The sequence below is a fragment of the Protomyctophum bolini genome (assembly GCF_963924005.1).
Source record: "Protomyctophum bolini genome assembly, chromosome: 4".
NCBI classification, from domain to species: domain Eukaryota; kingdom Metazoa; phylum Chordata; class Actinopteri; order Myctophiformes; family Myctophidae; genus Protomyctophum; species Protomyctophum bolini.
The window spans coordinates 26,277,238-26,300,547 of record NC_137865.1 but is presented as its reverse complement, the minus strand read 5'-3'; the positions used below and the strand labels follow the sequence as shown (position 1 = coordinate 26,300,547).

General features: G+C 44.5%; 1 protein-coding gene across 4 annotated transcripts; it reads left to right on the top strand.

The window, feature by feature from the left end:
* The first annotated feature begins 154 nt into the window (after nt 1-154).
* On the top strand, nt 155-23,035 carry nfat5a (nuclear factor of activated T cells 5a). Of its 4 annotated transcripts, none has more exons than XM_080762558.1 (12): nt 155-484; nt 5,170-5,298; nt 7,092-7,728; nt 7,895-8,078; nt 8,938-9,128; nt 10,102-10,274; nt 10,411-10,545; nt 11,897-11,949; nt 12,126-12,258; nt 12,537-12,721; nt 12,829-15,319; nt 19,175-23,035. In XM_080762558.1, the coding sequence occupies exons 1-12, from the start codon at nt 412-414 to the stop codon at nt 19,540-19,542; spliced, it is 4,752 nt and encodes a 1,583-aa protein (XP_080618684.1). In that variant the 5' UTR covers nt 155-411; the 3' UTR covers nt 19,543-23,035. The 4 variants fall into 4 exon arrangements, with proteins under 4 accessions (XP_080618684.1, XP_080618685.1, XP_080618687.1 ...); XM_080762561.1 differs by lacking the exon at nt 155-484 and adding an exon at nt 6,461-6,500 and having other exon boundaries at nt 5,257-5,298; XM_080762560.1 differs by lacking the exon at nt 155-484 and adding an exon at nt 6,461-6,523 and having other exon boundaries at nt 5,257-5,298.
* The last annotated feature ends 275 nt before the right edge of the window (nt 23,036-23,310 follow it).

Sequence of the window (23,310 nt, the reverse complement as noted above, 5' to 3'; positions counted from 1 at the left end):
AAATTGTCAGAATCGATAAAAAATAAATCTACGAGAGTCTAAATCTTAGGCTAGTTATTACGATGTCATTGATACTTTAACATGATGCATGGGTGCATGGGACTGGCATGAGAAGGGGGAGGGGCCAGGATGGCAGCAATGTGAGTGTGTGTGTATTAGACACAACGTAGCAGCTAAATGTCTCTCTCCTCAAAGACACACTACACCTGAGAAGTGCTAATAAACGGTTGTTTGGACATTGAAGAGTTTTAGTCCTTTTAATCGCATTGACCTTTCTTGGATGCTGCACGGTGTCTCGTTTGAACGACATTCCGTGTGTAAAAGTGGCTACCAGAAGCAGCTCCTGCCTGGCCGCTGGGTTTGTGATCCAAAGAGGGTGTCCGCTTCCCCTCCCCTCGATGAAGCGTTGCGATGCCCTCTGATTTTATATCCCTCCTTAGCTCGGATCTCGACCTTAATTCCCCCAAATCCCTATACTCTAAAGGTAAGATTTGATTTGTAGGTTGAATCTGCGTTTCGGTGACTGCACTAACCCGTTTTTGTGCCCGATTTAGCTAGAGCCGAGGTGAATGTCAATCTAGCTCACACTTAGCTGCGAGCTAACGTTAGTTAGCATTCGTTTCCTTTACTGCCACAGCCAGCCAGTTAGGCTAACCAACTTAGCTAGGTACATGTTAGCAGTCTGCTCTGGCTACTGGATAGCATTGGTAGCATCAGCATGCATCGTGCTGGTTGACTGCTCGGAGAGCAGACTTTGGGTCTCTAGACTAGATAATCTGTTCTGGGATTGTTTTGATCAGTAATAATGGCTAGCGTTGGAATGTGATCACAAGCCATAGGTGTCATAGTCATACTGTACATGCACTACCTGGGGGGCTCTTTAGGCTAGTACTTAAGTTCTATGAGCCATCGCTCATTACTTCAGTCCTCGTGGGGTGTGTGTGTGTGTGTGGTCTGTTACTTTCTCTTACTAGGTGTATTGCTAGATTTGATCATTTAACTCTGCAAGTGTACAGATGTAACTAAAGGATGGACATTTGCACAATAACACAGTTATAAATGCATACATACACAGGATGTTTCTGTTAATGTTGCAACTTGCAATAAACATAGTGGGAGCAACTTGCAAGTCTATTATGTTTGATGCTGATCTTGTTTGTTTCCTGCACCTGATTAACAGTTGGAGGATGAGCATGCTCTACTATTCTAATTTGTTTAGTTATTCCACATGGACTTGCTGTAATAATGAGGTGTCCCACATCAAGTGATCCTTTTTGAAGATAGAAACTGACTGTGGGGGGGGGGGGGGCAGTTGATGTCACTGAAAATGAAGGTACTCTGGATGTCGGGGCAGGTGTCTAATCATATTTTAAGTTAATTATCAGGTAATAATCATTGATGTACTAATGTCCAGAGCCATAGACTTAAACTTCCGGTTGTAAGACATTACTATTCAATAGAAGTCTATGTAGAAGAGCCTGGCCCCATGAAGTGAACAGAGTTGCTGTAACTCTGTCTTACTCTATGGCTCTGCTAATGTCTAGTTCAAAATGTCCAATGCCATTGATATGATCAGCTATGTGTGAACTGAGTCACTCAATTCAAAACAACACTAGGGATATACATTCAATGAACACCCTTCACTGCACTCATGTGACAGCCCAGTCAAGTTCAAGATCATACCACCAATACCTTTTGCATTCACCTTCGCACCCTATGAAATCAACATTATAACCATATCTAGGCCCTGAGCGGTGCAATGCTCTTAGAGGGGCAGTAAATGAATTTGAATAGATTTCGGCATGTCACTTTTTTTGTTGTTGTAGGGAACTGGACGATGGCCGAGTAGGCTATTTCTGCTGCGTTCACATTCCTTATAACCGCCAAGCTTCTCTAGCCTACATGTTGACTCCCAACTAGTGGTTGGTTGGATCAGTAGTTCACACACATACAACACCCAGATGTCTGATTCAGATTTTACCTGCCACCTGATCTCATGCTTCCTACATCTGTCTCCAACTCTGGGGTGCTATGTATGGGGTGCTAATGAGCCAGCATTAAACATTGTTCTATGACCCTGCAATGCTCAGTGGAGCTTGCCATATGGTCCCACACTGTGATCACATGATACATGTGATCACATGATAACTGTTTATTTATATCTCAGTAATTGGGTGTGAGTGTGTATCGGGGGAGGGGGAGCTGAATCGCATAATCAAACATATCTTAGTGGGACACCTCATCTATATCAGGCTTGGAGTAACAGAGACAGGACAGCAGGCCAAGTACCGTGTAGGTCTGCTAATATACATTTCAACAAAGAGTTGGAGCCACAAAGGCATGATTGTTTTTGGTTGTGTATCGCTATCAATGTTCTTCCTCATCTCTCTATTGTGTCTGTTGTTCAGTATTTACAGTAAGCAAGCATAGTGTCCATGAACCAGTTTGGCAATTAGAGTACGACTGAGTCTACAGTACAACTACATACAGTATGTGTGATCTAGGTTTCCAGGTTCTCGGTTGTGATCATTGGGTATGCATAAGAAGGATAAACCATTCCAACTGCATTATAACTGTAGTGGAGCAGTGCAGAAGTGAAAGTGGTGATGAGGTTTGCTAATAGATTCAAGGGAAACTGAGATGGTGTTAATCGCCTTTTTTTTTTTTTACAGTCTTTGAGGTTTGAGTGTACTGAGCAGTTCTTTGTCTGCACTCGGCCTTGAGCGTATCATATGTGTTCAGCAATCTGAGTATTCAAGCCAGCCATTGTTGGGCACTGAGATACATTCTTCGCATTCATCGTTTTTTTTTAGTCGTAACAAAAATGTATCCCAGTGAATTGTCTATTCATCTGTCATCCCCATCAAAGCAGTGGGCCAGCTGCAAAGAATAAAATTGTACCGGTGGGCTTGCTGCTTGGCAAAACTGTTAGACATGTGTAATGTGAGCCATGCATAACTATGTAGTGAGGTAATTGAATTGTTCTAAGTATAGACTAAGTCAGTGTTTCTCAACTCGTGGGGGTTATAACTTATGACCCGAGTTTAGTGGAAACATTCTGACAAGGTTACAATGAGTTGGACCTGCAGCTGTTAAAATTGCCATCTGAGTTTTGTTGCATCAAATGGGCGTTACACATTAGGGCTGGACAGCTGACAGATACAGAGATCCGACAGCTATGCCCATATAAATATGGTCATGTGCATATATGGGACTGGCCGACTTCAAACTTGGCATGGCACTCGAGGGAGTGCAGTGCTCGCCGTCGAGTATGAGTACTAGTTTGAACTAAATAACCAAATTATATCCATAAATAGCCCTTACAATATATGTGGATGGATGATTGGTATTATATTAGGGTTCTCCATATGTGGGCACAAAGGGGACACAGACAGATGGGTCTACAGACTACGTCATTATAGGAACCTTGTCATTCTCTTATAGGCCTATTCATATAAGTTACTGTGATAAGTTAAACTTACATGTTGTCACATGTAAGTCACAGAGGCCCTCAAATATAAGCCTATAGGCCATACATTCTGTACAATGGTGTGTACAGGCAGCAGGCTATGTTAACAAGTTCACTTTGTGGGCAGATAAGTAAAAGCAAAATTTGCTCTTGAGAGCAAATAAAAAAACTGCAAAATAAATACTTTCTTTTACAGTGTGCCTTTTAACAAGAAATGTATTGGTGTGTTGGATACTGCCCTGGTACTACTAGTATTATTGTTTATAAGATTCATAGCTTAAGACAAAGTCTCCTCAATGGTAGTTCCTCCTCATAGAAAAATAATGATATAATAATTTGAGAGAAACGGGGGATGGGCTATATTAAGTCTTAACAGCTGTCTAGTCTATGTTGGTCACAGTTTGTCTTACTTTTTGGATGGGGGGAAAAACAAACTAACTTAAACTAGTTTTAAGAATACTTGTTTTCCTGGATTACTTCATGCAAATTTGAGCATAAACCACTACACCACACAGAATATTCTAGTTAAATGGCTCTACTGTTGAGCAGGAAGTGACAGCATGCAAGCGGCAGACACTAGAGAGAGTTAGAATGTGGTGTAATGAAAACACGTTTACTCGTTTAGGGCCTAAGTGGAGCAGGTGCCCTCTGGTCACTGTGACATATAACGAGAGGTCAGCGACTTTAGAGAGGGAGATTGTCTGAAGCAGGACTGAGGTCATGTTGGGTTCTTAGGCAACACTAACACGTTCCATGCACAAAGACTCATTTTCTCCACATGGATAGACAAGGCACAACGAACAGACGGGGGGTGATGATCTTGGCAGACATGTTTCACACTCACACAGCCCTCCCGCCCCCCAGACGCCACATAAAAGGTTATGATATGGGCAAAGTTGTCTAAGTCAGCACAGTTTGATAGAGATCTTTGTTTAGCCCCCCTGAGATGTTTTGAAAACAGTCTGATTGTTCTGGTCGGCCTGGTTTCACACCAAGCAACCAGTGAACTCGCAGCAAGACAGTGGCCTGGCCTTGCATCGCAGTGTTTTAGCTGTTCAGCCCTCCTACGGTGTTCTCCACTGGTCTTGTACACAGTATAGGTCTTTGTGCGATCTGTAGTGGGTGACTTTGTGTGGTCCCCTCTCTCCCCTGCACAGCCCTGGCTGCTGACGTCACAGCAGACAGCCGTGAGATCGTGTGTCTGTCAATGTCGCGGTTCTGCCGGTGCTAAGTCACACCGGATCAGATGACTGCTGCACACGCTGGATGCCACAGAGACACAGCTGAAATATCCATGTCACGGTGTCGATGGGACTGTTTCTGTTTCTAGGCAACCAGACTACTTAATGATCTGTTTATCCACGACCCACTGTGGTCTGTTACAGCATAGCAGTGGTGTTTGGTAGTAGCATACTGGGAATCCTGCTCCCATCAAAGATCAAGCCATGCACACAGCCCCCCCCCCCCCCCCCCAAAGGAAAAGAGGGTGCTGTTTTCGGGGTTCTCAGATTGAGTTTTACTAGCATTATTATTTCCACTTGGAACCTTCTCAGCCTCATTCATCATAATATATCTTATATATAATAGGAGTTTGGAAGTGGAGGGGACAACTCTACCGTACCTGGTGTGTGTCAGTGCGTTTGTGTTTTATGTTAGACACTAAACTAATGTCATTTTCTCCTGTTCCTCTGTCGTGTCAGAGTCAGTGTATGACCTCCTCCCCAAAGAGCTTCAGCTCCAGCCCTCGTCCTCTCAGACAGACGCGCCCACCATGAGCCAAAAGAGTGGGGGAGAGGCGGGGCCGCCCCCCTCTGCTGCCCTGGCGTCAGGTGAGCTGCCTCCCCTCCACACTTGACGCCATGATCTGGAATCAGTTTGTCCATGCCACGCCCCGGCCCTAAACCAGTAGGGGAGGGGGGGAACACTTATATATGGCATCTCATCAGTGTCTAGGGGCAACTTCCTTCACCCTACCCGTCCATGAATTACTGATTGTAGGTGATATGCATCAGCTGATGCCATGGAACATTCCGGGCACGATTATGCGACACAGTCGTCTCAGATATTACTGGTCTATACGCTGTAGCTGTGGTGTTGATCTAAGTCGTGTAATAAAATAAATGAATAGGGACACCATGTTGAACACAGTTAATAAGCAGCCAGCCTATACATCCAGATTGCTTACTAATACTAGAATAGCCTTTAGATGTCTTTAAGGAACTACATTAGGCAGTGTTAGTTATTTGTTGTCGGCAGATGTCATATACCTCGTTAGAATAGCAGTGAGGTTCCTCCAGCAGCACCTCTACAATATCACATCTGTCACATCAGATGAGCCTATATTTAGGCTTCGATTTGAAGTGTCTGGCAGGAAAATGTGTCTCGCTATCGCGGAGTATCTATTTAAACATTTTACACAAACATCTGAGCATTCAGATAAGACATTTCTGAATTGCAAGTGTTGCACCTGAGATGCTTCCACGTCCATCTTAAAGGAACTGACTGATTTCTGTAATGCTGGTTCTTCTGTCCTTCATCAATGCAAATGGAAGTTGCCCCTAGTCATTGACAGACCATCAAACTAGGGGAAACTAGTCAAACTAGGGGAAAAAGCATCATCTGATCTTAGATCATGGTTAATTAATGGCAGCCAACATCAAGAATGGTTGTCAAGGATCCCTTTATTTGCCTTCTAGAGTAGAGAGAAAACTAACTGGTCAACAGTCAAGTTGGAGAGAGCGCTTTTTGTTAACGCCATCTTTTCCTGACTGACCCAGCTGGCCCTAAGCATTGCTGATCAAAAGCATGACAACTGTAAATGTCCTTGACCGTGACATCATATTTAACCAAATACATATCGCTTTGAAGTGTCTAGAAATGATCAACTACATAAGTTCTCCCTTTAACTCGTCCAATTTACTGATTGACAGAAGTTGAATCTTGAATGATCAGCTCTCTTGTTGCTCATTGGCTGTCTCGTTTTTATTGCAGGAAGTTCCCTCTGAGGCAGGGAGTGTCTGCATATAAAATGGTCTGCAGTTCACTGCTCCATAGGTCAGAGGCTTGTTTATTCTGTCTCCATGGCTACGCTCAGTCCCAACCAAATCCTCCAATTGGCATGCGCAAACTATTGTGTACTACTACTACTGAATGCACATTGCACAAACTACTGTTACCCCCCAGCAAATTAAATTTTGCGCCACATTGCTACCTTGCAAATTTGGCTGTACAACAAAGTTTAACCAGATTTTTGTTATATTTCTTTCAGGCAATGTGTATGTAACAAGTTTTAGCCTGCTTTTGTTTTTTGTAAACAAAGCATGTCAGTTTTGTCACATTGGTTTTAATTGAAGTCAATTGTAGTGTTGTAAGAATCAAAACAATGTGGGGCTATATACAGTTATACACCCTTCTCAACTTTAACTTCAGCATAATTGATCAATGCTCGAGAGCTCTCGCATGCATAGTGAGAGCATATAACACACAGGAGGCAATTGAATTTAGAGTTGGGAAGAGGGGAAATCTGGACAAATCATGCACAAATTCAGCTGCTTGAATGGGACTGCTAGCCTGCTCTGTGTTGGACATAATGTACTAACTGTGTAATTTGTATACACTACAGATGCCACCTCTTCCACTTCCAGTCCTGCCGCCTCCTCCTCCCTGGCCATGGGAGCGCCTTGTTCTGGCCCCTCCACGGCCCCTTCTACCTCAGCGTCAGACCATCTCCAGGCCTCCCAGCATCTCCACGCCAGTGGAGGGGATGGAGTGGGAACCTCGGAGATGCAGGGTGTGGACGGTGGTCTGTCTGCCCCGGGCCAAGGCAAGAGTGGAGCGGGAGACCTCGGTCCGGGAGTGGCACAAGGGCTCGGAGTCCAGCAACAGCCCCAGAGCACCCCATCCAAGCGGAGGCCTGTGTTGAGTATCTCCCCTCCCCCAGAGGACCTGTTTGACGATAGCCAGATGTCTTGCCAAGAGGAGCCGGCGGCACCTAGTGGACCAACAGGCCCAGACTCAGAGCACAGCAGCAGCATGTGGGCTGATGACTCCACCTCCAACTTCAGCTTGATCAGCACCAGCTCTTACAATGACAACACGGAGGTCCCACGCAAGTCAAGAAAGCGCACCCCTCGCCAGCGGCCAGGACCCAAGCCTGCTCCTCCAGAGGACAGTATGGACGTGTTTGATGCCGACAGTGCCAAAGCCCCTCACTTTGTCCTGTCCCAGCTGGGCCCAGACAAGGCCAGCACAAAGCCCAGGTGAGTTGCCCTTCAATTAATGCACGTTGTTTTATCCTTGCAACTCACATAGCCTTGCCCTGACCTGGGATATTTTTTTGCTCATTTTAGCTTAATTTCATTTTTATATAATTGAATTTGTGGAAATCCATCCCAATGCTGTTATGTGTTATGTTTTGCCATCCAGCTCCCTGGAGACAGGGACACTGATCAAGGGCGGCTTGCTGTCAGGTCAGTACCCACACAAGACTGATGGAAAAGAGCTGAAGATCCTCGTCCAGCCAGAGACTCAGCACAGGGCTCGCTACCTGACGGAGGGCAGCCGAGGATCTGTCAAAGACCAAACACAGCAGGGCTTCCCCACCATCAAGGTTGGATGAATAAATTATAACAACTGCTTCATAACAGGAGGATAATTCCGTGTACAGTGTAATATCATATGGGGTGCTTTGGGGGCTGAACTACCTACTGGTCTGACCACATAATCGCAGTCTTGGTGCTTTGCTGTCCCTTCACTGTGCGTGTGCTAGTATCTACATGATATTATCACTACCCAGAGCCCTACTCCGTACTTTGTTAAAGCTGTTTCAGGGCTCCAGTAGAGTGGTAGAAACATTTGCTCAACTAGGATAGTGAAAGAAAGTTGTTTATTAAAACCAATGGAAATGGACTAGACTTCCCTGGGACTAGGGACTACACACTACACACATACAGCCAAGCAGCCCGCTCCGATTTGGTTTTGCGCCCAATGCAAGATTATTAGCGGCCGTCCCCGCACATGCACGTGCAAAGGGACGTGCACACGCACGTGTGCGAATAGTTTTTGGCTATATCTCAGATATTTGGAGTTTTGACACGGTTCTATACCTAGCCTCACAGAGGATTTAATCAAATAAAACGATATAGCTGTAAATTCTTAATATCTCTCTTCACTCTTAGCACTTTGAGTGATATGACCATATGAGACAGGTATATAATTCATCATTCAGTTTACTTAATCAACCAGTCAGTGCCAGCAGAACAGGAGTGCAAAGTGTATTTAATACTATTTATTTATTTGTTCAATTTAATTTAATTTTTTTCATATATTTTTTGGCCAAGTTGGAACTGAGCCAATAACCACATTTTCTAAAAAGCCTGATGGTTCTTAACAAGAACTGTCATCTTATTTGGAGTTGTTCATATCTCATGAATTCTGTATTTTATTTATTTTGTCTTTGTCATCCCCAGTTGGAGGGTGTGAATGAGCCGGTGGTGCTGCAGGTGTTTGTAGCCAACGATGCGGGCAGAGTAAAACCTCATGGTTTCTACCAGGCCTGCAGGGTGACAGGACGCAACACCACCGCCTGCAAGGAAGTGGACATTGAGGGTACAACAGTCATAGAGATCTCCCTGGAGCCCAGCACTGACATGACACTAGCGTAAGGGATCATGTTTTTCTCCACTGTTAATTCAACATGTTCGTAGTTATTAGTTGAGTGTTATATGACTCTGTCCACATGACTGAACAGAACACACTGTATCAACATGAAATCACAACATCTGGCCATGAAACTTTATATAATGGAGCTCTATCTATCTGGCGCACGGTGCAGTTTGATGGTCAGAGTCAAGAAGGTAATTTTTTGATTAACACATTGTGGTACATAACTATTATGGAAACGTGAGTCTTGTTGCATTATAGCATTGCATCTCAAGCCATTGTTTAGGACCCTGAGGTCTTCTGGTGATGACTTCCCAACTAGGCACACTGTTACCCTGCCCACAGAAGTGTATGGTCTTGACTTACTATGACTACAGTTTTGAAGTCGAGACAGCAATGAGGCAGCAACATAGTCATACGTAAAGTAGACTGGATGATGTGAAGAACAATTAAACACAAGCCCAGAGACATCAACTGGCTGCTTTTCTCAACACTAGAGGATTTTAACTTTGCAGTTGACTTGGCACTGGTCTTCCATACCCACCACCACATGCATGCAGGAACAAACATCGTCTCAACACCATTTGCCTTAAAATCAGCCTGAAGAGGACAGAAGTGCTGGGGAATAACGGGAAGAGAGAATTAAGAACCAAGAGGGGTTTGTTTGTCTGTCTGTCTGTCTGTCACTCACTCCTACAGATATGAGCAGTGACATGGTCTGAAAAACAACAACAGCAATACAAGATAATAAGAACGCCCTCGCCCCAAAATTTGCACATTCTTTCTGGATTACAGCTCGCTTATTGACGAGGGTGTCACTCATACCTCAGACACATCTTATCTGCACTACGGACATTCGGTCGCTGCCGCTGGTGTGAATTCAGTGTTGGCCCTTATACACTACTTGAAGCCATGTCTGACCAAACAAACAACGGTGTCCAATGTAAAGTGATATACTCTCTTTTCCACAGTGTGGACTGTGTGGGGATCCTGAAGCTGCGTAATGCAGATGTAGAGGCACGTATTGGTGTGGCCGGCTCCAAGAAGAAGAGCACACGTGCCAGGCTGGCCTTCAGAGTCAACATCACCCAACCTGATGGATCAGTCCTCACTCTACAGATGACCTCATCGGCCATTCTCTGCAGTGAGTGGCAGTCAGAATATCATTATTGGTTTTCGATTGGTACATGTCAGCTTAGCGACACTGTGACCGGCATGCTTTTAGGTGGGATATTATTTTGGAGCAGTGCTTTACTCGATCATTTCTTGTCTCTGTCAAGCCCAACCGGCCGGGGTGCCAGAGATTCTGAAGAAGAGCCTGCACAGTTGCTCGGTGAAAGGAGGTGAGGAGGTCTTCATCATCGGGAAGAACTTCCTCAAAGGAACCAAAGTAATTTTCCAGGAGAATGTTGCAGGTACTGCGTTCAACTTGGGATTTCATATTGTAAAATCTTCTTGCAGGGTTTCCCCCAGACCTCTACAATTGAATTGGTTAGCATCGAAATTACTGTACATGTCAGGAAACTATTACCACAATGGCCTAATGTAGTTAGTTGTGTTTTCCATCATGTATGTGACACCAACCAGTCACATGCCCAATACCCTCACAGGAGAGCTGAATTATTCTTCATCATATTATTAACTATATGAACATGCAATATATAACTTTGCAGAAGGATATGATATGGACACTCTCACCGCATGTCAAGTTAAAGTCAGGCAATCACATACAATACAGCCCTCCATGCATGAGTGTTGAATAACTTGTTTCAAGTTCAGCTCATTCAACCCAATCTCTCTTTACCGGCACGTCGCAGAGAGAAAAAGTTTAGGTATTCAACCCTGGCATTGGCGTGCGTGAGACACAAATATGTCCGTTTCACAGGCCTGCTCGCTCACCTCATTGAAAATGAATTACTAGATGGATGACATGTGAAAAGACTTGTATGCAGCAAGCGGCTTATGAAAGCCTTCCAGATGAAAAGCTTTGCCTTTATGTCAGATTAAGAACAGCATGACATTCGTGATCTGTGATATTCTGTGAACTTGTCTGTAAAGCAGGTTCATCAAGTCATACAAAAATAAGAGCGCTTCGTCAAGTCAAAATAAAGTTTTGTGCAAGAGACACTGTTCATTGCAATTTAAGGTAGTTCATAGAGCACACATTTCCAAAGGTAGACATTCCAGCTTCTATGATGAAATCACCCCCCCACCTGTGATAAATGTAAGAACAGTGATGCAACCCTTTGTCATCAATACTAACTGTGGCCTAAGGTGCAACTGTTCTGGAGAGATGTTTTTAGCACCCTTTCTAACATGACATGGTAACTTGGATCCAAACCCCTTGTTAGCTCTGTTTGGCATTAAGGAGGGAGATGATACTCCTCTTATTCAAACAGCTAAATTGCAGTTGTTGTACCCTATTTTGTTTCTCAATTCACACTTACCATGTCTTTGCTTACTGTTTTAATTTTTAGTTTTACTTTAGTTTTTTATTAGCATATCTAACTCCCACTGGATAATATTCAAAAAATCGAATGTGGCAGAATTCAATGCTTAGTTTTTACTGTTTCTGCACTTAATTTGAAATGACAAGTGTGAACCCATAGTCATATCTCTAAGCTCTCTGGCATAAACATTGCGCACCCCGGTCTCCCGATCACCATGCCTGTATTGTATGTATCTTTCTGAATCCTGCCTGTATTGTATGTATCTTTCTGAATCAAAAGATTGATGTCTAGAAACGGCTTTTGTTTCATTTGTCAGATGATGCTTCCTGGCATGCAGAGGCACAGATCGACATGGACCTTTTCCACCAGGTAAACCCATTTGATATCGCGACGCTTCTTTGCTTTGCTATAGAAGCTGGTTTAGCAGTACTTGGCTGCTTTGCATGGGCTGGGATTGTACTACAAAATGGGATTCTCCTCTGATCCCTCCCTTTTGCGGTACAGCCTTTTACTACCCAATCTAATCTGTCTGCTGTCTTTTCCAGAATCACTTGATAGTGACGGTCCCTCCATTCCACAACCTGTCTATCTCCTCTCCTGTTTCTGTGGGGATCTTTGTGATGACAAATGCTGGACGATCACATGAGGCCCAGCCCTTCACCTACACTCCAGACTCGGGTATACACACTAGCTTCAGTACTGGGGTCATGTTGTAGGTCATCTGCTTGCAGACAACATGCGCTATTCATTCTCTATGAAATATAAAGCGGGGAATTTGAGGGAGAGACTTAATACTGCCTTCACACTTTTAGCCCAGATTAGTCTGACGCTGACCTATTTTTGGTGCTTGCCAATTTTGTTTTACTATCTTGTGACTTTGAAAGTTGTCCAGTGTGTACGAGCCCATCAGCAAGTGTTTCGCTCACAGGTTTTGCTCCATTGTGGTCTTTTCTCAGGGGATAACTCACTTGGCCTGGCTGTAAAAACAGAGGGAGCCTCCTTGGTCAAGACGTGTCTGTTTGATGACCAGTTAAAAACGATGACCGCTGACCCAGCTGATTCCTCTAGTCAGCCTTCCAAACGCCAAGAGGTCACTCCAATGGAAGTATCCAGTAACCCACCACCCACAGATGTCTTTAAGGTAGGAACAATGTTTTTCATAGTTACAGGAGGAATCCATTAAAATGTATATCCATATTAGAATATGTACTATGTTTATGTAATATGTTTATTTCTGTCTCTCCACAGTCATCTCCAGACCCACTGGCCTCAGTGCAACAGACGCTGGAGCTCAGCTCCAGTCCTCACCCCGGGAGAGAGTCTTTTCCGAGCGCCATGCCCCTGCAACCTGAAGATGTGGATTTACAGCAGACTCCCCCTGTTTTCCCTAGCCTAGAACCCCTCAGCACAATACCTAAGCAGGATATAGCCCCTACAACCTCCTTCCCTGTATCAGGGGACACCACCATCCCGCCTATACCCCCAGAGGTACCCCAGCAGTTCCTCAGAGACCCCCAAGACAATCTCGCTCCGGAGAGGTCGAACAACAGTGGCACTGTCGTGGTTGTGGCCATGCCCCAGATGGCTCCCCCCTCCCAGCCCCAGCAGACCCAGGTCCCCCTGTTTCCCCAGGAAGAAGTGGCCCAGCTGGAGCGGGCGGTGAGGGAGCTGCAGGCCGGAAGCAACACCTTTCAGCAGGTGTTGGAGGCGGCCGTGGCTCAGCAGCAGCTCAACTCTGTGTTGTACAACCAAACGCCCTCTGCTGAGTCCCTGCAGCAGCATGTTCAAGAAAACATGAACAGCTTGAGACTTGAGACTTCACAACAACAGTTACAATTACAACAGCAACAGCAAATACAACAACAGCAAATACAGCAACAGCAAATACAACAACAACAACAACAACAACAACAGCAGCAACAGCAAATGCAGCAGCAAATGCAGCAGCAGCAGCAAATGCAGCAACAGCAGCAAATGCAGCAACAACAACAGCAACAACAAATAGAGCAACAGTTCCAGCAGCAGCAGCATCAGCTGCAACAACAACACATCCTTGGAAACTTACAGCATCACCAACAGCAACAACATCTCCAGCAGCAACAGCAGCAAGTCCTTGGCAACATACAGATCCAACAACAACTTCTCCTACAGCCACAGGACCAACAGCAGCAACAGCAAATCATAGAGAACATCCAGCAGCAGCAACAGCAGCTGCAGCAAAATCAACAGCAGCAGGTCCTCAACAACATGCAACTCCAGGATCAGCAACAACAGACTCAAATGCTTAACAATTTACAACAGCAGCAACAGCAACAACAACAACAACAACAACTGCAGCAGCAGCAGCAGCAACAACACCAAATGCAGCAGCAGCAAAGCCAACATCAAGTCCTCAACAACATGCAACTCCAGGATCAGCAACAGAATCAAATGCTTAACAATTTACAGCATCATCAATTGCAGCAGCAACAACAGCTGCAGGAGCACCAAGTCTTGGAGAAACTACAGCAGCAGCTTGAGGCTGAGATGCTCCAGCAGCCCCAGATCCACTCCTCTCCTCAGCAACAGCAGCAGCAAAACCAAGCGTTGAGTAACTTGCAGCTGCAGGAGCAGCAGGTTCTGGAGAACCTCCAGCAGCAGCTTCAGGCCGAACTGCTGCAGCCTCAGATTCACTCCTCTCCTCAGTCGCAGCCATCCGTCTCTCTCCTCCAGCAGGCCGGGGAGCTGCTCACCATCCAGACCAGCTTCCCGCAGCAGCCTCCGTCGCACACGTCTCCCCCACAACAGCTTTTCCAGTCCCCCCGCCCCCTGGCTGAAACGCAGAACTCCCAACAGCAGGTTCAGGCTGCCCTCCTCCAGAACACATTGACTGTTCTGACAGGTGGTAATCTTAACCCAGAACAACAGCATACAGGCTCCAACTTGTATCTGTCCCCAAACTCTCAGCCCCAGCAGCAGCAGCTAGCATTCCTTTCCACCATGGAGACATCTGCCAGTGAGCCCCAGCCTGTTTCCATGTTCCAGCCCCAAGCCCAGCTCTCTCCCATGCAGCAGCAGAGCACCCCCATGGATCAGCAACAGTCTCCACAACAAAACGCACAGCAGCAACAACAGCCGCAGCAGCAGCTTCCACTGGGACCGCAGGGCTCCTTGTTCCAGAACATCCCTAGCCACTCTCAAGCCAGCCCTCATCCCCGGACCCAACAGACTGGCCTGCTACTCTGTACCACAGACCTTAACCCCCAGGCTCTACCCCCAGCTCTCCTCTTCAGTACCCAAAGCCAAGGACCTTCCCCCATGAGCAGCAGCGACCCACGGCCCCAGGAACCCTCTTCCCTCCTGTTCTCTCAACCCAGCGTAGTAACGGTAGGCGTCGGGATGCCCCAGCCAGAGCCGGCAGAGCCTATGTCCTTCCAGGACCAGAGCTCAGTGGGTGGCAACCCTTCTTCCGGTGAGCCCCCTCAACAGAGCCTGTTCCAGGGACAACAGCCGATGCAGGTTGGACCCGGCTCCAACAGTGTCGCCAACAGCCAACCAGTGGAGCTGTTCCTGCCACAGACATCTCTGTCTGGCAACCAGGCCACGACATCTGGTACAACCCTGTTCGTGGTACAGGGCAGTGTTGGTGTGGTGGCCAATCCTGGCCAACAGCCCCCTGAGCAGCTTTTCCAGACAACAGTGAGTGGGAGTGTGGCACCACAGGGACCGCCCAGCCTGTTTGTATTTGGCATTCAGAATGGTAAGATTATTATCCTTCTGCTCTGTTCTCTTCACTGTTGATTAAAATACCTCTGTCTGTGTAATTACCCAAAAATGATACATCCTAGATTCCTACTATAATGTAACCTGAAAACCAGACGAATCTGCCAGTGAAAAAAAAAAGAAAAGATAATGAGCAGATTTGGTCTGGTCCCGCTCAGTTGTGATTGGATTTCACGGCCCCCTAAGTTGTAGGGCACCAATAAGGCCCCGGTATGCAAATGTAGGGAGTTTTTTTTTTGGAAATGCAGGTTCCAAACAGAGATTTTGGAACAGACTAATATCTACGCAGTGATATTAGCCTGGCGATGCAAAGCTAACTAATTTATACTACTGAGTATGTATGTATTGTTACAGATTAATTAGAGTAGCACAGCAATATGTCAATATACATTAAGTTTTGACGCACACAAGTTTATCATCTAAAGCAGGGATACTCAAATAGATTTACCTGTGGGCCACATTACAAAAATGGCAAGGGGCCAGGGGCCAGTAGATAAAATTACGACATTAATGATACTTGATAACTTCTCTCTTTCAATTGCTTTATTTTCGCAAAATGTATCAAAGTACAAACTACAATGTGCATGCACACAATATGTAAATAAATAAATGTGTTACATTTTCTTGCATAAACACAAAGAGCTGTTTCCATAACTGCACAAATTATTGCACATAACATGAGTAGCTGTTATAATACAGGGCTCGAAATTAACTTTTTTACTTGGTAGCACTGGTGCTCCCAATTTCAAAATTAAGGAGCACCAGAAAAAAATTAGGAGCACCCACCAAAATCTAAGGAGCACTAATATGTAATCGATTTTTTACATTCATAAAAACAATAATATAACGTGTGGTTTACAAATAACATAAAATGACTAAAGTATAAAAATACATGCCAGAATTTAAAATGTAGTGTCCAGACTTTCTGTCCCTCATCCATCCATCTCTTCAAAGAGGCCGAGCCTGCAGTGGCGGAAACTCCGTGGGTTCAGAGGCGCGATTGAACCCCCTGGCATTTTGGCAAAGGCGCGACTGAAAGCAGTAAATTATGCACCCACTGACTGTCCACTGAAATGTCCCCTCCCCAGTGGTCATGATGTCATGATACACGTAGTCAGTAGTCACATACCTTTACGAGGGGTTACAAGATAGGTGTTGGGCCGCCGCCCATGCCGCATTCAAATGCTAATAAGGTGGCTTTTGTTCTGCTTAGAGTACAAATGTCGGATAAAGTACCAACCGAAAAAACAAAACTCGTTTTTTTTCCACCGCTGGGGGGGGGGGGGGCGTGGCTGCCTGAACCCCCTGCCGTTATAAGAACTTTCCGCCACTGGGCCGAGGCATCAAACATCTCCAGTTGAGGACCCTCGATCTAGTCTACACTGATTCCAGCCAGTCACATCACCCGTTTTCTTTTTCTTTGTTTTGTGTTTTTCACCTTCATAGCCTATTTAGATCATATAATTAGAATTTCTAATATAAAATAATTTCTATGTAAAACATGGTATTTATAGCTATGCCTACTCACTATGCCTACCACTTCAGTGCTGGAAAATTACTCTAATGTTATACTTAAGTAAAAGTAGCAATACTGCTGCTATGTAGAAACCAGGTAGAAACACTTACAAGTCTGCTATTCTCTCTCCCTCCCTCTCTCTCATTCCCTACCTCTCTCTCATTCCCTCTCTCTCTCTCTTGCAAGCGCGCGAGCGCACACACACGCACACACACACACACACGCCGGTCCGCCTCCTCCTCTTTTACATTCACAATCACAGAGTCCGTAGCGTACCGCTCCGGTCTTTTCTGAATCGCTGCCTTGAAATAATGTACTTTCTGACACATAGTGAAGTTGCGAGCCGAGGCGCTCTGGAATGTGAGCGATGCAGCGCTCAACGTTGTCCCGTACCGTTGTGTCAAAGAGTAGTTAACTACACACGTTGGTTTGTTAGCATCAAGTGCTAGTGCAGCTAGCAGACAGGAGTCTGCAGTGGAGTTGGATAGAGCGGCTGCGGCTCAGAGCGCCCGTTTTTCGAGAATTGATCGTTGTAGCCAGGCCCAGGCGCACCACAGTAATTATTTGTAGTAGCACTGGTGCTCCCAAATATATTTTTAGGTCGCAAAGGTTAAAATTCAGGCGCATTTGCGACCAAAATGGTCGCTATTTCGAGCCCTGTAATAACATAACATGAGTAGCTCTTTGCCTGCCTGCCTGCCTGCCTGTCTGTCTGTCCATGAGTAGTTATTTGTCTGTCTGTCAATGAGTAGCTGTCTTACTGTCTGCCTGTCTATGAGTAGCTGTCTGCCTGCCTGTCTATGAGTAGCTGTCTGTCTGCCTGCCTGCCTGTCCAATTGTCCATGAGTAGCTGTCTGTCTGCCTGTCTGAGTAGCTGTCTGCCTGCCTGCCTAATTGTCCATGAGTAGCTGTCTGTCTGCCTGTCTATGAGTAGCTGTCTGCCTGCCTAATTGTCCATGAATAGCTGTCTGTCTGCCTGTCTATGAGTAGCTGTCTGCCTTCCTGCCTGTCCAATTGTCCATGAGTAGCTGTCTGTCTGTCTATGAGTAGCTGTCTGCCTGCCTGCCCAATTGTCTATGAGTAGCTGTCTGTCTGTCTATGAGTAGCTGTCTGCCTTCCTGCCTGTCCAATTGTCCATGAGTAGCTGTCTGTCTATGAGTAGCTGTCTGCCTTCCTGCCTGTCCAATTGTCCATGAGTAGCTGTCTGCCTGCCTGTCCAATTCTCCATGAGTAGCTGTCTGTCTGTCTATGAGTAGCTGTCTGACTGCCTGCCTGTCCAATTCTCCATGAGTAGCTGTCTGTCTGTCTGCCTGTCTATGAGTAGCTGTCTGCCTGCCTGCCAGCCAGCAAGTTGGTTAACAGAAAATAAATTGTTATGGCTGAGTAAAATAAAATACAATAAACACAATTTGCCTGAAAATAGATTACCCAGCTATGACCTTTTTCATGAAAAAAAATGAGTAGTGATATGGCTGACTGAGTAAAATAAAACAATCTACCTGAAAATAGATAGCTATAAGTGAAGAGCAATTTCCGCAATTACCATTTCCGCAATTTCCATTTCCGCAATTTCCTCAATTTCCATTTCCGCAATTTCCATTTCCACCATTTCCGCAATTACCATTTCCGCAATTTCCGCAATTTCCATTTCCACAATTACAATTTCCGCAATTTCCATTTCCGCAATTTCCATTTCCATTTCCAACTATTAATGGCAGCTGGGTTTCATCATTCAAATAAAATAGAATTCTGTCCGTTTAGCTATAAAATTATGTCAGGGAATAGGGATACACAGTATATGTCTTTCATTTGCATTGCATCTCCCCCCCCCCCAAGCTTTTATTTTCGTTCGAGTAATAGTACAACTCTAATAGTATTACTTATAATAATGTAATTAAAGATAACTTCATTCAGATTTATTTATTTTTATTTCATTTTCCAGATTTTGTTTTCTTCTTTTTTTTAGATTTTCATTGGTGGGCCAGTCATAATGGTCCCGCGGGCCTGATGTGGCCCGCGGGCCTGAGGTTGAGTATCACTGATCTAAAGCCCATCACACACCGGGTGCGCACCGACGCGGCACAGGTGTTGCCGCGCGGCAACACCTGGAAAATAGAACAGTGGCGTATCGGAGCGTCAGGCGAGGCGTGAACGCTCGTCGGACGCCACCGGTGTGCGATAGGTTCATTGAAAATAACGGAGACGGCTGTTTTGACGCGTGGCGTTCGCAGACGGTGTGTGTAGCCCTATAGTCATTGCAGTGGCACCCAAAAAAATATCACCTTCCATTTCCTTTTTTTCTCTCTTCTTCCTCAGACACATCCCAGCTGCTCCCCTCATCAGGACCCACGCTGGCGGCCCAGAGCCAGCCACAGCCCATGGCCCAGACCGGCTCCCCCATGCAGGCTGGCCTGCACGGCAGCTTACAGAACGCCCTCCAAAGCAACCTCCAGGCACAGATGCAGTCCAGCTTGGAGAGCGCCATGCAGAACGCAATGCAGGCAAACAGTCAGACAGCCCTGCAGTCCAGTTTACAGGCAGCCATAGAGACCAGCCTGCCGACTCCCATGCAGACTGGCCTCCAGATGCAGAGTGGCTTACAGAATGCTATGCAGGCATCCATATCGGACTCCGCCAACATGGAGAAGATGGAGGAACTCCTAGGGAGCTTTCAGAAGCAGTGACAACTGCTGGGACCACATAGATTTAGACACCCCCCCCCCCCCCCCCCCAGAAAAAAAAGGATAAAGGTTTTTAAACATGCTAAGAATCATTTTACCCGTAACTCACAGAGCTTGTGTAACACCTGTTTTAGCCATCTCAGTCTAATTGACGAGTTCTCCTTTTGCCCGAGTTATTAGCCCTCTTGCAGGATCAGAGAGGCCCGTAATAACACTTCATCCATCAGTCTCACGTATGCAGTGTTTTGTTTTCAGGGTGTTTTTTAATCATGTGAGCCCAGGGGTTGATAAGAGTAATGGCTGCATAGCATTTGGACGGGTGGAGAAATACTGGAAATGGGATGTGCAGTAGAATGTCTGCGAATGGAGGAGACGAGTTTATGTGGTCAAAACAATGTAAATGGTTGGAAAAACAATTGGCCAGCGACGGATGGGATATCACATTGCACATGCACAGAGAGAGAATGCAGACAGTGGTGTATTTAGATATCAGACACAGTGATGAATAGGTCTTGGCCTTGTTTTGGCACTTCCCAGTGTTTTCACCATCGGGCTCGCAGAAGCTTTCCTCATTACCGTTTTTAAGAAGCATTTAACTGTAGTGTGTACTTATTTTATTCTTGATGGGGTTGGTAACTTTTACCAATTCACGTGGATTTTATTTCTCTCACTAGTGAAAATGAAGAGTAGTGTGGTTTTATAAACATTTTATCTTAAGCACTTTATAACCTCTTTTGTGTAACCAGCTAATCCTTATATATCCATCCACAGCTCTCTATTGACCTAGCCAATTTGTACTTGGAAACGTCCAAGAAAGGAAAAGCATACAAGCCCTTTGTCTTTGTAAAAGCATATATTTTAAACATCTCTACCAAACATTTTTAAATTTTTCATGTCACTATATTTTTGGGGGTTGTAGATAACTTTGTATAGATTGTTCACTGTTGAATTCCTCTGTGTGTTCAATCTCAGTGGTCCAGTCAAGTCTGTCAAAAAAGAGAAAAAACGACCATTCCTACAAAGAATTGATGGTTTTTTCTGCCTTCGTGTTTAAACACTGACAAAAAAAAGAAACCACATCAAAAAATATAGATTTATTAGGTTATGCATCTAAATGAAGGATTCTCATATTGCTATTTGTACTATTTTATTGTACAATCTGTGTCATTCGAGAGACTGTTTTGTGTTATTTTAGATATTTAAGTTTTTGTCTCAGTGTTGGTTCAGTGTGAAAGCCGGCGCCATATGAATTTGGCACTCAGTGCCCTTGTGTCGTTGACAGGGGCTCACTGGTAAAAATAAATCTCTGTTACATAGAGGTCGCCATTTTGATTCCATCTATGGTGCTATGTACAGGTGTGATGGGCACTTCTGATGTGATATTAATAAGTACAGCTTATACTCATATCAATAGTACATACATGAATCGTTTAAAGAGCTGGGTGCACCCAGGCATACCAAAGCTCCTGTTCTGAAGCGTTCTCGTCTCATACTAGTACTTTCAAATATCCTCGATGTTTACTCATGTACTTATTTACTCATTTAAATTATGCAGCTCTTTCGTGGATAGTAACTCAGTGTTTATTTTTTTCTAGGTCAAAAGTAAAAATGTGTAAACGGTACTTTCCTTAGATCCGTTAATCTCGCAGTGATGTTTCCACAAAATGTTACTCATTTTACACTTCTAATACTGTATGTTGAACTGTTTAATGCAAAACAACTCCACTGTACTTTCCATATCGAGAACGTTAGCCAGTTTGACATTATCACTAGACAATTTTATGAAAACTAATCAGATGCTATGGTTAGAATTGCTCATATATGCATTTGTTTACATTTTCATATTCATACCATTTTTGTCAATGCACCTGTCAGAGCAATCCATTTTGAAGCAACTTTTATACAATTTCGTACCCATTAATTAAATTGTAGAGTATTTTTGTAAGACAAATACTTTTCTTTCCTCATTACACAGAATATCACAGATACATTTGCCTGAAATCAAGTGTTGGATAAGGTATTGGCAGGTATGTGTCCAAATAGAAATTGACATCTAGGAGTATATCAGGACGTCATTATATACGTTTTATGATTAATATACACAGCCAGTGTAACTAAGTTGCAGTGCATTTTGTTTATTTTTGGCGGGAGGGGTGGTAGACTTTGATTTAAAAAAAATGTGCATTGCAAAAGGCACTTTGATCAGGTCAGCGCGCCGCTTAGTGATGATGTTTCCAAGCATTCCATTCCTCTCAGAGGTTAAAGAGCACATGATAAAATGCGAGAAGTCAGAACGGGACATAAGAAAACTGCCTCTTTGAAGCCATACCAACACAAAGAAAGCCAACCTGTGATTTCAGTTCTGTGAATGTAATCTTTGTACCTCATGGTGTGGAAAAAGCTTGCTCTGCATCCAACATCGGACCAATTACAGTTTTAGAGAAGGCATATTTAATTTCAAGGGCAACCTGATGTCATTGTGTGCATAGTACATTTGTAAGGTTGCAGCATACTGTTGTGTTTTGTCACATTACATTTCAACATCCAGCCCCCGTCATGGATTTCAAGTTGCTCAGTGACTCTTTAAATAACCACGTCTGAAACAGCCATCTCAAAATGTTGATTTAACAGTGGTGGTGATTGATAGCACACGTCTTTACACAAGATCCATTTTGTCCTTCAGTCATGTGGTGTGTGAATGAATATCCATGTATATTTATATGTAAAATATACTGCAGAGGTATCTTGAATTTCAATTGTGATGCTTTCAACAGAACTTTGTGTGCCTTGACAATGAAATAATTGCTCTGCTGTTTACCAGTGTCTCATTTGTGTCATTGCCATCTGTCTCTTTATTCTCAAGGACTATGTAAAGTCATCCATCCAAAGTTCATATAACATCAAATTATATGAACCCCCCCCCCCCCCAGCAAATCACTCCCTGGCAGAATATCAGTGATTACTTTCATCAGAACAGCATAACCAGTCGGCTGTCAACTTGTGTTCTTTTTGTTTTAACCCAAGATATTTTTCTTCATGCCTCTTGAGATTTGTAGCTACGTGTGAGGTAAAAGGGACAAGACAGCAGAGATTGTTGATTCACGGAATGCTTTTCCTGTGTTGATGTGTCTGTCAACATTGTCAATGCAGTGAAATGCTTCAGCCAAGATCAAACGAAGCAACTGTGATTTAAAAAAAAGAAAATCTGTCATTTGCCAATAGTATCTTGGTGTGTATATTCAGTTTGATCAGTTTCCCTTTGAATTTCACATTTCTGCCCAACCTGTTCCGTTCTCTCTGTTCTGTGTAGCTTGAGCTTTAGTATCTAGCCTTATTACCCTGCAGTAGGGGTTAAAGGTCAACCCTGGTGTGTGTTATCGGACATCTGAACTATTATTAACATGTACTTTGCCTTTGTCTGGACGTTTGTATACTCTTCTGTTTATATCTGTAATCCTGCTGCTACATTAAATGAATTAATAAAGATTTAAATGAACTTGCCTAGTTTATCGTCTCCACCAGGCCGAAGGCATAATGGGGAGAGAGTGTTTTGCACTCCTTCCGTTTGTGTGTGTCCGTCCGTCTGTGGACAGCTAATCTCCGGCACCGCTGGCTTGATTGCAGCCATACTCTGCACACACACACTCCCTGAATGCCACAGCTGAACCTCTGCCCAAAGGTTTTCACATTGGCATCTTATAGCACCACCAGGAGGCCGCTTTGTGAAAAACACTTTTTTGGACAGTACACCTACAGATTTTGTTCAAACAA